Source organism: Oryx dammah, unplaced genomic scaffold (genome assembly GCF_014754425.2).
Source record: "Oryx dammah isolate SB20612 unplaced genomic scaffold, SCBI_Odam_1.1 HiC_scaffold_5, whole genome shotgun sequence".
Lineage (NCBI taxonomy): Eukaryota > Metazoa > Chordata > Mammalia > Artiodactyla > Bovidae > Oryx > Oryx dammah.
Window position 1 is genome coordinate 15,743,807 of NW_024070189.1, and position 16,244 is coordinate 15,760,050.

The 16,244-nt window shown below is 39.7% G+C and overlaps 1 protein-coding gene across 1 annotated transcript in view; it reads right to left on the bottom strand.

Annotated features, from left to right (window-relative positions):
- Window positions 1–16,244, bottom strand: part of FAM81B (family with sequence similarity 81 member B) — a 51,408-nt gene that overhangs the window by 14,596 nt on the left and 20,568 nt on the right. The window contains exons 5-6 of the mRNA XM_040239665.1: window positions 11,932–12,050; window positions 3,487–3,616 (exon numbers count right to left, since the gene is read on the bottom strand). Coding sequence (XP_040095599.1) covers window positions 3,487–3,616; window positions 11,932–12,050 — 249 coding nt within the window. The remainder of the gene's footprint in view (window positions 1–3,486; window positions 3,617–11,931; window positions 12,051–16,244) is intronic.

A 16,244-nucleotide genomic window follows, 5' to 3' on the forward strand; every position in this document is an offset into this window, starting at 1 on the left:
AGTACCCTATGTTCTTGGATAAAACACTCAGCATTATGACTGTCAGTTCGAAAGTTAATTTTTTAATTTTACATGATTTCAATTAAAATTAAAGCAGAGTTATCTGTCAGTTTACTTGCTGGACCTAGACAGACTAATCTTAAAATCATTTGCAAAAGCAATTATCACTAGGAAAAGGGAAAAAAGAAACAGTGGAGAGACTAGCCCTATCAGATATTAAAAACACTACAAGGTCTCAATAATTAAAATGATAATGAAGGCAATCCTATTTTAGAAAAAAATTCCAAAATGGATCAAGGATTTAAATATAAATAAAGCCCTGAAAGTGTTAGAAGAAAATATAAGCAATTCTTTCAAGCCTTTGTGTGAGGAAGCTCTGTGACTTCAAATCTCAGAAGCCACATACATACGTAAAAAGAAGACTGATAAATTCAGCTATAAATAGAGACCATGTACAAACCAAAAGTCGAAAGAGACGTGAAAAACTGGAAAACGGTATTTGCAGCTCACACTACAGGGAATCAGCTCACCTTGCTAACGTATAAAGAGCTCTTGGAAATTGAAAAGAAAGAGGACAATAGCCCAATAGAGAAGTGGATAAAAGATATGAACAGGTAGCTCACTGGAAAAGAAATACAACTAGCTCTTAAATAAATGAAAACATGTAATAAAGGCTAATTAAAACAGATGTCTTTTCCTTTAAGAAAGGTAAATTCAAAAGTCAAACAACACTCAGTGGTGAGGCAATGGGGATATAGGACATTTTATATATTGCTGGTGGATATGCAATATGGTAAAAACTCTGCAGAGAGCAAGATCTTTCAAGAGAACAAGCACAGTACCTTTGACCCCACAATCCCACTTCTGGGTATTTATTCTACAGACATACAAAATGACGTAAGTGCAAGGTTACACACTGTAGCATTGTTTGAAAGAGCAAATTAGTGAAAAGAATCCAAATGTTGATCCATGAGAGACTGATTAAATTGAGCTATTATACACAGAGGAAGAGTACACGGTTGTGAAAAAGAATGAGGAAGCCCTCCAGGTACTGATAGGATGGGCCTCTAGGATATGTTTGTTTAGAAAAAAACAGGTGCATAGTAATACGCTTATAATATGTTATCTTTTGTGTAAAAAGGAGGAAATAAGAATATAAATTTGTATTTGCTTCTACCTGTAAAGTCCTCGGTATTCATTGGAAGGACTGATGTTGAAGCTAAAACTCCAATACTTTGGCCACCTGATGCGAAGAGCTGACTTATTTGAAAAGACCCTGATGCTGGGAAAGATTGAAGGCGGGAGGAGAAGGGGACGACAGAGAATGAGATGGTTGGATGCATCACTGACTCAATGGATATGGGTTTGGGTAGACTCCAGGAGTTGGTAATGGACAGAGAGGCCTGGCGTGCTGCGGTTCATGGTGTCGCAAAGAGCCGGACACGACTGAGTGACTGGACTGAACTGAATTACCTGTAAAGGCATATGGAAAGGATTCATAATAGGCTAATAAAAATGGTTCCCTGTGAATAGCATGAATGGGTGTGATTACTGGTGACAGACACAGAAGTGGAAATTCTCAGGGTATATTTTCTCATATAGATTTGATTTTGAATCATGTATGTATTACCTTAAAAAAACTGAGAGAGAAACTAGAATCTAATATCACCTTTGAAGTTAGATGCAAAATTAAATACTGAGTTATTACAAAGACTGTACAGTTTTCATTACAGAAATGCCAGAATGTTTCAGCATTGGGAAATGCTTTGACATAGCCCATTAGAAGGCCAAAAGAATAAACAAGCTAACAACAAACAAACCCAAAACAAAAAACCAATCATGCTGAATTAGGCATTTGTTAATGTCCAAAAGGCATTTTATAAAGTTAAATGTTCAGTTCTAATAAAATTTAAGTAAAATAGGAATTGATGGGTACTTTCTTAATATAATTAAGAATAAATCAAACCAATAGCCAACAGCAAAGACATTTCCAGTGTAATCAGGAACTACATAAGCTGCCTTGTTTGTCCACTTTTATGTAACAATGTTCTGGAAGTTCTGGTCAAAGCCTTAAGTAATCAGAAAACTAGAGATAAAGCTGTTATGATTTGTTGTTGATATGATCACCTTGAAAAACTAAGATAATCAACCCCCAAACCATTAGGACCGCTTAGGTGGGTTTGTAGGGAGATGGACCAGCCCGATGGGGTTGCTGTAAACTTTGTGCCTCCTCTGTACCTTCTGCTTCCTATAAACGGACTCCCATGAACAAATAATCAAGCACCAGGCTTTCATCTCCCCCAGTTTCCAAAGGGTTTCCACTTTGTTCTGCCCAAATGCCTTCAGAGGAGATACGTTTCTCTCACACAAGGTACATGGCAAAGTAGGGCATGGAAGAGTTTGCACTGGCTCTTTTCATTAAACCAGTGCCTGCGAAGGTGAAAGTGCTGTGCTTAGTCGCTCAGTCGTGTCTGACTCTCTGCGACCCCATGGACTGGAGCCCGCCAGGCTCCTCTGTCCATGGGATTCTCCAGGCAAGAGTACTGGAGTGGGTTTCCATGCCCTCCTCCAGGGGATCTTCCCAACCATTCTTTAAACATTTCAGGCAAAAAGAGCACAGAGAACACGGAGGCAGTGCTGTATTCTGGAGTGAGTGAACTACAGGTAGTTCAGCGTCACTGGTATAAAGGGTGAGCCAGGAAGCAGGAGGGTGAGCTGTAGAGATACACGGGGGCCAGTGGAGAGATGGTCTCTAAAATCCAGGCCAAAGGCCTTGTGTATTGTTTTGTAAGAAACATAACCCATTGCTAGGATGTAATGTGATGAACTCAGGTTTATGCTGAACCTTTAATAGAAATATCTTCTATGGAAAATTCCTTTGCTTGTTTTCTCCAGTTGTACCCGGTAGGTCTTCCCTGACAGTCCAAGAATAGGATTCAGTCCCTGGTCGGGGAACTAAGATTCCACATACCACATGGCAAGGCCAAAAAAAAAAAAAAAAAAAGAAAAGAGAGAAGAACCTAGAAAGTAAGGAAATGATGACAACCGTAGAATCAGGTAGCATATGCTTCCAATGAGTGGCTGTTTTGGAACATAAGAAAATGTGAAAGTGTTACTCTCTCAGTCCTGTCTGATTCTTTGTGACCCTGTGGACTGTGGCCCACCAGGCTCCTCAAGGCACTCATTAAGTATTTGTTGATTAACCTGGCTGCATGCATGGTGTATATGCGTGAGCTGTCATACTTAAACCCTTTGGAGGAAAAGAGTTCTTTTGAGTAACTGCTGCTTGAGCATTTTGGTAAGTCATAATGATCTTACTTCTGGCATGCATGCATGCTAAGTCACTTCATTTGTGACCCTATGGACCATAGCCTGCCAGACTCCTCTGTCCTTGGGATTCTCCGGGCAGTTCTTTACCACTAGCGCCATCTGAGAAGCCCTTACTTCTAGCAGTAGTACATAGGAGTTTCAAAATTTTTCAGTTACCTTCATATCCAAGTTCTTAGAAACAGTTTGTAGGGAAGACATCATCTCCTGAATTGTTTTTTCAAGTTGCTGGTGCTCATTTCTGATGAAGAGAATATCTCCAGAAAGCTTCATGATGCTGGAATCACATCTAGTGGCAAGATGAAAATTAGATGTGAGATCGATAACATTTTTAACACTATAGTAGAATCTATGCATTCATTTGATGGCAAGAGTTCCAAAGTTCTTTGAACAGGGACTTGGCAGATGTAGGGGCATATACAGAAGTCTCCCTCATCTTCCTCTTTTTTTCCTGAATGAAACACTGGCCCAAATTAAAGCACTGAGTTGGAGTAGATGAAGACATTGGGGGAAACTCGGTAGATACAGATTTTCAGCCATAAGATATATTAACTCAGTTATAGGAGTTTCAACAGATTGTGATGTTTGGGGCATACTCCCTGGTGCCTATGGGTAGGCAAAATTAAAGCTTTTTCCTCTTATATATTGTGTTTTGAATTCTCTTTCTTCCCTTTAGACCTCTTTTCTTGGCTCCCAGATCATCAATTCCCCTTTGGCTAGATAAAATGTCCCAGCCTACCAAAGATTCCCAACCCATCATCAAAAGACAGCATCTTTTCTCTTAGCCCCAGTGAAATCTCCTGCTCCTTAAGTGGCCTCAGTTAAGTGTTGTCTTAGGTTAGGACAAAAAGAATCCACACTAAGACGTGTATGAGGCTTTGGCGCATAAGGTGGCATTTGGCATTTTCAGGGAGGAACCCTAGTGAAATGGCATTGAAATTCAGATTAACCATCTTCCCAGGATGTCAGGGAATCCCACCCACTACTCCACTTAAGGCCTCCCTTAGGAGAGAGCAGGTTACTTACTGTATTATCAGTTTCAATGCACTCATACCTGTGTGAAGGGTAGGACAGAAAGCCCTGTAGGGTTGTGTTTTGTGTATTAATAAATGAGTTACCAGACATCACTTTGAAGTTTGTCCTTTTATCAAGTAACTGTTTTGACTGTCATCAAATAACATCTATTAGGAACTATATTTTCATATGTCACGATAAGTGCTATAAACATTGTTCCGTGGCTGCCAACATTTTCTTTAGGATCCAAAAATGAATTTCTTTTTCTTAATTTTGGTGTCAAATTTGAGCTAAAGGTGGGCTAACCTCTTGAGAAACCTCTTGAAAGAACACCAGATCACTGGTGAGGGGTGGGCAGACTGCCAGGAGGAAAAAATCAGGGATTAATCTGATTCAACATGGAAGCACCTAAGTCACGGGCAAAAGTCATTTTGCACATTTGTGTATATAAACTGTTATTGTCAGAACAACCTCACTGTTGGTTTTTATATTCTTATGTTAGTCCACATTGAGATACCCAAAGGCTACATGGGAATCAAAGGCTATAAGGAAATGGGCTTCCCAGGTGGCGTGAATGGTAAGAACCTGCCTGCCAATGCAAGAGACATAAGAGAGGGGGGTTCGATCCCTGGGTCGGGAAGACCCCCTTGGAGGAGGGCATGGCTACCCACTCCAGTATTCTTGTCTGGAGAACCCTGTGGACAGAGGAGCCAGGCGGGCTACAGTCCATGGGGTCACACAGAGTCGGACACGATTAAAGCAACATAGCACACACAGAGAAATAGTTGTTGCTGTCATGCTTTTGAACTGTGGTGTTGGAGAAGACTCTTGAGAGTCCCTTGGACTGGAAGGAGATCCAACCAGTCCATCCTAAAGGAGATCAGCCCTGGGATTTCTTTGGAAGGAATGATGCTAAAGCTGAAACTCCAGTACCTTGGCCACCTCATGCAAAGAGTTGACTCATTGGAAAAGACTCTGATGCTGGGAGGGATTGGGGGCAGGAGGAGAAGAGGACAACCCAGGATGAGACGGCTGGATGGCATCACGGACTCAATGGACGTGAGTCTGAGTAAACTCTGGGAGATGGTGATGGACAGGGAGGCCTGGCGTGCTGCGATTCATGGGGTCGCATAGAGTCGGACGCGACTGAACTGAACTGAATCACCACTGCCAGCCACCTCTCACCCAGCCCACCTGCCACCTGCTCAGGGCCCACTGGTTTGTGTGTTGTGGGCTCGTGGTTCAGGATTTAGTCAGGTAGGTCAGGCTTGGAGTCCGGCTTCTACTGCTTCCCAGGTTTGTGATCTGGGACAATTCTCTTAATGTCTGTAAGTTTCAGTTTTCCTTATCTAAGAAAAGTGAAAGTGAAGTCGCTCAGTCGTGTCCGACTCTTTGCAACCCCATGGACTATAGCCCACCAGGTTCCTCTGTCCATGGGATTTTCCAGGCAAGAATACTGGAGTGGGTTGCCATTTCCTTCTCCAGGAGATCTCCCCAACCCAGGGATTGAACCCGGGTCTCCTGCATTGTAGGCAGATGCTTTACCATCTGAGCCACCTGGGAAGTCCTGTCTGAGAACTGGGGTACCGATGTCCTGTCTGAGAATTGGGGTACCGATGTCCTGTCTGAGAATTGGGGTACCGATGTCCTGTCTGAGAATTGGGGTACCAATGCTGTGGTCCCGCATGTAGCTGCAGAGTTTGTCCCCTGCAAAACTCCATGGTGTGCCAGACACATGGGGGTAATGTGAACAGTGTCTCCTGGAATGCTGTATGCTCGGCCTTCCAAACCATAAGTGATTGTCCTGAAGAGTGGTCCTGCATAGGGTTGTTTAAGGATAAAAGGAGATAATGAATGCAGAGCATTTAGCCAGTACCTGGAATGGAGGGAGCACCCCACAAGATCAGCAATTATTATTTATTTCCTCAGCTTGAGAGTTATCATCTAATTGTTTTCATCCCATCCCATTCCTACCCAACTAGCCTGACTCTACCCTGAGATCAAAGATTAATGGTTTTTCAAGGCTGTACTCCATATTTCAAAAGAAGTTTCTCTTTCTCTCCTTTGAAGTGATTTTATTGTTTCTATTAAAATAACAAATTCTTGTTATAAAAAAATTACACACAATACAAAAAAAGAACAAAGGAGAGTGTTAACATCATCCCAAATCCCACTTTTCAGAAATAATCATTGTTAACATTTGGTTATTATTTCATTCACCATTATAATATGTACATACATCATATATAGACATATGGAGATAGGAAGAAATAAAATAATTTTAGAATATTCAAATTATATGTATGAGTTTTAGTTAAAAACATTACATTGAATTTTAATTTAATTTAACCTAAGGAAATGTAACTAGTGAAAAATGAAGCAATTGCTGAACTTCAGGTGTATCTGTGTGCATGTACATATACACACACCCCTACTACAAGATATATTTCTAAAAATGAAGTTATAAACAGTTATAAATCACAGATTGGAATCATTGTACTTTTTACAACTACCATTTCAAAACTTTATTCTCTGTTGACCCTATGCCAAAGGAAAAAGAGAAAACAAATATTTATATACTTGCTCTTCCAACAGTTTTTGTTAATGTTTTTCTATTTTAAAAATATCAGATTAAACGTTTACAGTGTGTTCTGCCACTAGAGTTCCCACTCTTTAACCTTCATTCTGTATTTAGACTCTATTAGACAGTCATTTAAAAATGTACACATTTATGGCTGCGCTGAGTCCCAGGCACAGGACGCGGGATCCTTGATTCTCGCTGAGGTACACAAACCCCTAGTTGTGGCATGTGGGATCTTGTTCTCTGACCAGGGATTGAACCCAGGCTCTCTGCACTGGGAGTGTGGAATCTTAGCCACTGGACCACCAGGGCAGTCCCAGTGTTTTAAAACTATAATTTCTTATCTGAGATCCTTATTTTGATTTATTCCTTGGTTGGCCAGATTTGTCATCTGGAGTTCAAACGAAGGGGCCATGAGCATTGGACTGTTTACATTGTTGAACGCTTGAGAATGCCTGTCTCTTTGTTCTACTTGAAAGGTAATTTGGTTACGAAAACATTGAGTCACTTTTCTTTTGTTCGGAACAGGATAGACATTTCTCCCTTGTTACCTGACAGTGTTTGACGTGGACAAGTCTGCGATGACTAAGTTTTTTCTTTTCTTAATGTGATCTGTTTAGTCTACCTAGATGTCTAACGATTCTTTTTCGCTTTGCTTTCTTCTAGTGATTCTTTCTCTTTGATAATCAGTGACTTCAAACCAGGATATCTTGGTTTAATTGCTCTCATATAAATTTTTCTGGTGTTGCAGATTTCCCCTTTGATCTACAGATTCTAATCTCTGTTTCAAGAAATCTTTCTTCTCTTATATCCATTTTTTTTTCTTTTGAAGAATTTGTTCTTCTTCTTTTGGAGCTCCTCTTAATTCTCTGCTGCATGGAGTCTCTGTTTTCTGCCCTATACATCATTTCTCCATAACCATTTTTATATGAAAAAGCATTTTCTTTTTGTTTTGTGTGACTTGCTCAGGTTTTTTAAGAAATAATTTGTTTTCAGTTGTATGTATTCTTTTGGGGGGGGTGGCTTCTAAAGTAGATTGAATCTCTGTAATTTTTAATTTTTTTCTGTCTCCTATCCCTGAACAATTCTGGTTTATCTATTTCCTTTTGTTAGCTGATAATCTCTTTTTTGGGGGAAACCTTTTTATTGCTTATCAAAATAAAACATGTTTGTAGTTTGAAAGTCAGTAATAATGAGAAGGCTAAGAACGCACCACAGTGATTCCTGGCTCCATCTCTCCCTGTGTCTCTTGGTTCCTCTCCCTGCAGGCAAGTGGCCACCTTCACCCACACTCAGAGGTGCCTGATGCAGCCCACCCCTAAGCCTGTGAGAATTCTGTGGGGATGAAACCAAGTCATCCTCAGCTTATTCCAGGGCTTGAAAATCAGTCTCATTTCTTCTGCTAAATCAGTTTCCATCTGTGTGCCTTCCAGGTTCCAGGGTTGCCAGGCTGATGTTCCCTGTCTTTGTGGGCTTATGTTTTAAAGAGAAAAGCATTTTTTACTTAGGCTTTTGGAAGGAGCAAAATTATGTGCAACAGTTCAATCAGCAATCTTTTTTCTTTTGCTTTTCATGAATTCTTGGAAACCAGGAGTTTCCAAGAATTCAAGAATCCAAGTTTCCAAGAATCCAAGTTTCAAACTTGGATTTGAACTGTTCCTGTAGTTTTCCGGATAATTCCTGTCTTGAGGTGTGTTCATCAGCCCTGTGCTTTCATCCGTCTGTCTATCGATCCACCTCTGCCTGGATGGTGGCGGTGGCGGCTTCCACGCACCCACTCTCCCATCTTCTGTAGTCCTGGCCACCCGCCGGTCAGCGAGGGTGTGTTTCGTGGGGAAGTAGCCCAGCTCCTCTGCTCAGCCTCATCTATCAAGTCTGTTGCTTCTTTAGGCCCAGGGAAGGGGTGCACCTCCCCATTCTCTCCTCAAAGGCCAGATCGGTGTATCTCACAGCACGTCATCATCATGGATTCTTCAACATGATACTATCACCTCTTCTCCCTCTTCAGCCTGTTGCACCTCAGTCAGTTTCTCTTAGGCATAAATTGATAAGAAGGGGGGTGGGAATCCCAGATGATAAATGTCACGAGTGCCTCTTCAGCTCTCTGCCGTCTCTGCTATTCTGTGCTGCTGCCTTGAATCTCTCAAGGATATTTCCTATTTCTCCTGTGACTCACCCCATCCCCTAGGTTAATCCTCCTGTATTCAGCAGATTTGGTCTATGCCTTTGGGGATGATGCCTCTTGATTTGGAGGAGATCATGATATTTCGGGTCGGAGGAGGATGCTCAGTCCACACATCTCTGCTTGTCCTTAGTGGTTGCAGCAACTTCCATGTTGTGTTAAAGGTGACATTTTTGTTTCCCTCCTTTTATTTTTACTGGCATGGAGATGTCTCAGGTGAGAAGAGTGAAGTTAAAAACATCTTTAACAAGAAGTCCTCACTCTTTTTCAAAAGTTGACAGTATCCAAATAATATCATTAGTGCCTCTTCAAAGGACATGTCTTACACTTTTAATTGCACATCAACACAATTTAGTTATTTCATATGCAGATTTGAAATGTGAAAGCTGATGGCCAACAGGTACATGAAAAGGAGCTCTATATTACGAATCATTGGGGAAATGCCAATCAAAGCCATGAGATGTCACCTCATACCTGTTAACATGAGTATTATACAAAGTATTGGTGCAGATGTGGAGAGAAGGGAATCCTTCCACACTGTTAGCAGGAGTGTAAATTGGTATAGCCATTATATAACATAGTATGGAGACTTTGAAAAGTTAAAGATAGAACTGACTTCTGGAAATCCCCCTACTGGATATGTATCCAAAGGAAATGAAATGAATACATGGAAGAAATATATCCTCTCATGTTAACTGCAGCGATATTCACAATAAACAAGATTTGGAAATAAGTGTGTGTGTGTGTGTGTGTGTGTATGTGTATGTGTGTGTCTCTCAGTCTTGTCTGTCTCTTTGTGACCCTATGTACCCACCAGGTTCCTCTGTCCATGGGATGGATTCTCCAGGCAAGAATACTGGACTCCAGAGATATTCATGGAGTCACAAAATTTTTAGCCTCAAAGAAGGAGGAGACTTTGCCATTTGTGACAACATGTATAAATCTGCAGGACATTATGCTAAGTGAAATGCTAGACACAGGAAGAACAAAAAGTTGCATGATCTTATTTATATGTGGAATCTACAAAAACCAGGGTCTTCCCAGGTGGTGCTAGTGGTAAAGAATCTGTCTCCCAATGCAGGAGATGTAAGACATGGGGGTTTGATCCCTGAGTCAGGAAGATCCCCTGGAGGAGGACATGGCAACCCACTCCTGTATTCTTGCCTGAAATAGTGTTATCAGTGCACCACCAAATTGAACCAGATTCCAAGTTTGACTCAAGAGATTTTGGTGCTTATCTTCTTTGTAAAATCATGGCGCATCTAAGGAGAGTGGTGGGTTGTTTTATTATTTGGTTTCATTTACCCAAATTTTGTAAAAATTCTATTTATCAAATGTTATATAAAAGTATATATAATTTTATGTATTTTAGAAGTATAAAGTATATATACACAAAGCCTTGTGTATATGTGTATATTTGTACCTATGTGTGTGCACACATTCACACAAACACATACGTACGAATCCTATAGATTCTGTTTTCCTCATGTCTGTTACCTGCTCTGGACTTGCATGGCAGAGTTTTAGTTTAGACCCCTAAACTAAAACGTCTCACCTTGATTGTTTCAGTAGGCTTCCTTTCATCTTCATATATTATTTCTGTAGTCCACCAATTCATCTACTACCACAAGGTTAGTGAATGTCATCCCCTTACTTAAAATTGTCCCATGGCTATTTATAACCTTTTACATAAAGTTCAAACTTTTTACTTTGACCAAAGATCCCTCATCATCCAACTTTGGATCATTTCTCTAGCTTCATCTCCCAATCTCCCATCTCTCCCTAAATACCACAACTAAAATAGCGTTCTCACGGGAAAGCCCTGAACACGTCACAGTAACTTATCCCACGGTTCCTTTGCACACATCATTCCTCCTTTGTGAAGTACATTTCCTATTCCTGTCTGGTTAACTGCTAGTCTTTCAAAACTCACCTCAAGTGTCACCTCCTCCAGGAAGCCTTTTTATGCCCCAATCTGATTTGCATGTTCCCGCGGCACCCCAGGCTTTCATTACAGCACTCACCTTATTGCTTATGTTTTCCCAGGTAGACTGTGAAGTTATAGGAAGATGATCATGTTGCTGAACCCCTGAATCGTAGAACACTGCCTGGCATTGGTGAGTGTTTACATTTTTTGTTGAATTGAATAGATGGATGCCCTAGGAGAGGTTTGTCTTAGGCATTAATCACCTGATTATGCAGAGCAGATTAATGAGATGAAAGTGGGGGTGTTTCTGGAGAGAGGAATGAGGTACTGGCAGGAGACAGAGAGATGGAAAGGTGTCCACGGTCAGCCACTCGCGGGTCATCTTTGATGTGTCAACCAGAATGGTCCTGCTGTGGCCAATACCTACAAATTTTTGCTGAGCTGTGCACCATGAATTTTTTCAGTCTCACATAAAAAATATTCAAAATTTTATTCCCTTGACCATTAAATCCCTTTTGCTAGGCTTTTATATGCAATTCTTATATATCTTAAATGTTTAAATCATTAGAATTTGAGACATTGGGGATTCTGTATGCAGTTTAAAGGTCATGTCTTTGTATACAGATGTTGGCATTTGGACAGCTGAGCACTGTGAAGACAAGACTTGTCATTTGCAGATGAAACCAAACTAGGCATCCTGTATAAGAGGTTCTTTATAGAACCCTTGGATCTCACAGGCACCATGAGACTTTCAAATTTCATGATACACTTTCTCTGTTACTATCTTACCATTTAGCTTAAAGACAGTATTCTGTTTTCTACAATATAGAACTTATTTAGGGATGAGAATTCAGTGGCCAGAACTGACTGCTAAGCATTAGTTAACACGTTTCTTCTCACCTGGCTACTCTTCCTCGAAGATCTCCAACTCCTTGAAGGTGTTTGTTGCTTAGGTCCTGTACTGCGAAATTAGTTCCTGTGGCCACCAGATCCCGAGCTTTTATTTGTTCTTCTATCATCTGCAATATTTGAGTTAAAGTTCCCATTAATTTCCTGTCACACATGATAAGAAAATATCATTTAAAGTAGAGGTTACAAACTGAGTGCGTTTCCCTTCTTAGGCTGATAGTGCAAATGAGTGAGATTCTTGGGTCTGATGCCACCCCTGCTATATCCGAGGGAGGCAGTGATGGCTTGAGTCCTGCTGACAGTTGCCAGGTGGGCATGATGGTTCAACAGTGTCTCAACAGAAGCTGGAAGTCCAGATTTTATGTTAAATTGCTGAATTTGAAAATATTGACATTTTATTTAAGTTCTTTATAAATACCATATGGGTCAAGCCAAACGTATTTACTGTGCTGTGTGGACGTGACCATCCTTGACATAAAAACTTTTCACAAAAACCTTTTTCAGAATTGGTAGTCAAGTTTAGAAAAAGGGACCTTTCATATGGGATTAAGCAAGGCCCTTTATAGATTGAGCTGGAACTGCAACAAAGCTAATACAGCTAATGAGCAAATCTGAATAAAACTGTTTCACTTACATGGAGTGGAAAAGGTTTATTTTAGATTTTTTTTAGAGAACATGAGAAACTTATGGCTTGAATGTATTCAGATTTTGCCTTGAGTTTCCATCGTCACGTCTTCATTATGTCTTAGTGTTCTGAAATGGATCTGACTACCCTGTTCCACCAGCTTGGTTGTCCTCCAAACAGTGGGCTTTAGTTTTTGGCACTCATACATAAAAAATAAGTTGTTTTGCTTGTGCATAGAAGAAAATTATATCTTGGTTGATATTCAAACAAATACCAGTGTAAAGTTAAGACATATAAAATGTAATATATATTTATTCAGAAAAGTATTGAGGGAATAGACTTTTTGAAGCACAGACAACTTTGTGATTTAGGGGAACAAAAAAGGTTAGTTACTAGATGTTACCAAGGTCTGAACCATGTTAAATTTATGATTATGAATGTTTTGAGGAAAAGAAGGATTTTTATAGGAAATGAATTATGAAAATTTCAAAGACTATGTACAGAATCTTGCCCGTTTGCAAACTGGCAGATTGAGACAAGCCAAGGGCAAATATAGCTTTAGCTGAAGACATACAAGTGTCAGGAATACTAGCTAGAGGTTATTTTTTGTTTTTGTGTTTTGGCTTGTTTATTTTTGCATACCTATAGGTGTTTAGTTCATTCAGGCCACCATGACAAAAAACCACAGACTAAGAAGCTTATATGACAACAGGGATCTATTTCTCACAGTTCTGGAAGCTGGAAGTCCAAGATTTAGGGTGCCTGCATGGTTGGGTTCTGGGGAGAGCCCTCTTCTGGGCTGTAGACTGCTGACTTCTTGCTTCATCTTCATATAGGGGAAGGGGCCAGGGAGCCCTGTGAGGTCTCTTTTATGAGGGCACTAATCCGCTTTTTGAGGACTCCACTTTCATGACCCAAGTCCCTCCTAATACCATCACGTTGGACATTAGGATTTCACATATGAATTTTGGTGGGGATACAAACATTCAGATTCTAACAGTAGGTGGTGTTTTACTTTGTTCTGGTAAATAATAGTGATAAAAGAGAACTTGCCCTATTAAATAGTAAAGCATTTTGAAATGAGTGCAGCTAAATAACTGTGCCTAAATTGATCATTGTAATTTAGTGAAGATCTTGGTAAATGTAGCAAAGAAATATGCCATATATCAGACTCAGAGTCAATGAGGAAGGAATTTCACATATGCTGTTAAGATTTCTGGTTACTTATTCAGAAAACAGGGCTTCCCGGGTGGTGCTAGTGGTAAAGAACCCGCCTGCCAATGCACAAGTCACAAGAGACTTAGGTTTGATCCCCAAGTCAGGAAGATCCCCTGGAGGAGGGCATGGCAACCCACTCCAGTATTCTTGCCTGGAGAATTCCACGGACAGAGGAGCCTGGCAGGTTACGTCCGTAGGATGGCAAAGAGTCGGACACGACTGAAGTGACTCAGCAAGCATGCATGCACTCAGAAAACAATCAGTTTAGATCTATATCTCACATCATACATGAATATATATAGATTTTAGAAAAGAACATTTAAAATATTTAAAAAGTTAAGCCATAAAACTGACAGATAATGGAGGAGATTATTTCATCTTTGAAATTTCTATTCTTAAAAGTAATGCGGGACATCAAAAAGCAAAATATTGGAATATTAAACCTTACATAAAAGTTTAAAAAATTCATTATAAATAAAATTAAGATATAAACAACAAACTGGGAGAACATTTGTAACGAGTGTTGCCGCCGAGGGTTTCCATTGCGTGTTGCAATCAGTATACACCTTTCTTGAGAGCTGATTGCGTATGTATGTCTCTTCCCATCTTTTTGTTTAGTAACATCAACTGGTTTTTTAAATAATTTTATTTATTTTTATTTCATTTTTGGCTGTGCTGGGCCTTCGTGGCTATAGACAGGCTTCCTCTAGTTGCGGCAAGCGGGGTGCTGCTCTCTAGCTTCTCATTGCAGTGCCTTTCTTGTTTTGCAGCATGGCTCTAGGGCTTGTGAGCTTTGTCGTTGTAGCACGTGGGCTCACTAGTGGATCCTGAGCTTTAGAGCACAGGCTCAATTGTTGTGGTGCATGGGCTCAGTTGCTCCATGGCATGTGGGATCTTCCCAATCAGGAATCAAACGCATGTCTCCTGAATTGGCTGGCAGACGCTTTACCACTGAGCTACAAGGAAAGCTCCCATCAGTTGGTTTTTGAAATCAATCACAGTGAGTGTATTTACACCATAGAAATAGACAAACACTATAAACCAGGTATTTTATCCCCCAGAAAAAAAACTGCTGATTTTTAAACACTTACCAAAGCATCCCTGCTTATTATTTTTAATAAAAAACCCATAAATAAGAACTAAAAAGCACTAAATCTGCAACAGATATTAACAGAATATCAGCAGAGAAAATGTAAACTGTTATAGTTGTTTTTAAAAAGTGAAAAGAAGAAAAAGGTGTTATGTCTATCCCTCAAATCAGCAGTGATTAAAAACAGTAAATCTCAATGCTGGCAGAGGTATAGTGAGAAAAGCTAATGGAAGCTAATGGAACTCTTGTATAAGGCTAATGGAAGTATACATAGATATAAACATTCTGGAAACCAATTTGGCAATGTGTCAAGAGTTTTTACAGTGTTCTTACCCCAGTAGTTCCATTTCTAAAAACATATACAATAGAAATAATACAAATGTAGATATATCTATGCACAAAGACATTTAAATATTAAGAGAATAAATAATCTAACCATGATTTATGCACCATACAAAGAACTTTTAATGACCTATGAAAGAGTTTATGATATAATTTTATATTAAAGGTATGCTTACAAACAATAGTCTCAGTTTCCTAAAGGGAATGCCTGGAAAGACCAGAGGCAGATTCATCTGGGTGCTTGTAGCAATTGTCATTTAGTGGTGAAATTATGAGAAATTTTTCCTAGGTTTTAAATTTATTTCCTAAACTTGCAAATAACTACAATAAACAAGTATTGCTTTTATTAATGTAACTTGGGGAAAAAACACAATAAAGCCATGTTGTTCATGAAACTCTTTTCCTAAATTAAAAATAAATTGATTTTCAATCTTTAATGAGCTGCCATCTTATAAAAATAAATTGATTTTCAATCTTTAATGAGCTGCCATCTTAAGAAAGAAATATTTTGACTTTAAAAAGGAATAAGCAACTGAACTGCTACAATTATGGTTGATTAAACAATTATTTTTCATTTCTTTTAAAAACCCAAGACAAACTTCTGCTCACACTTGCTTCTATCTTGCTGGCTGATTTAAAAATGGGCTGACTTACTAGGTTTTTAAAAAATACTTGAATAGCAACCATTTATCTAAATTCTTATTACTTTATAGTCTTAGTTATTTACTAAAGGTAGTTTAGTAGTTTCTTCTTCATAATGTTTTAATTTCATATCTACAAAATTTGTGCTGTGTGCTGTGCTAAATTGCTACAGTTGTATCTGACTCTTTGCCACCCCGTGGACTGCAGCATGCCAGGCTTCCCTGTCCTTCACTATCTCTTGGAGCTTGCTCAGACTCATGTTTATTGAGTCAGTGATGCCATCCAACCATCTCATCCTCTGTCATCCCCTTCTCCTCCTGCCTTCATTCTTTCCCAGCATCAGGGTCTTTTCCAATGAGTCTACTCTTTGCATCAGATGGTCAAAGT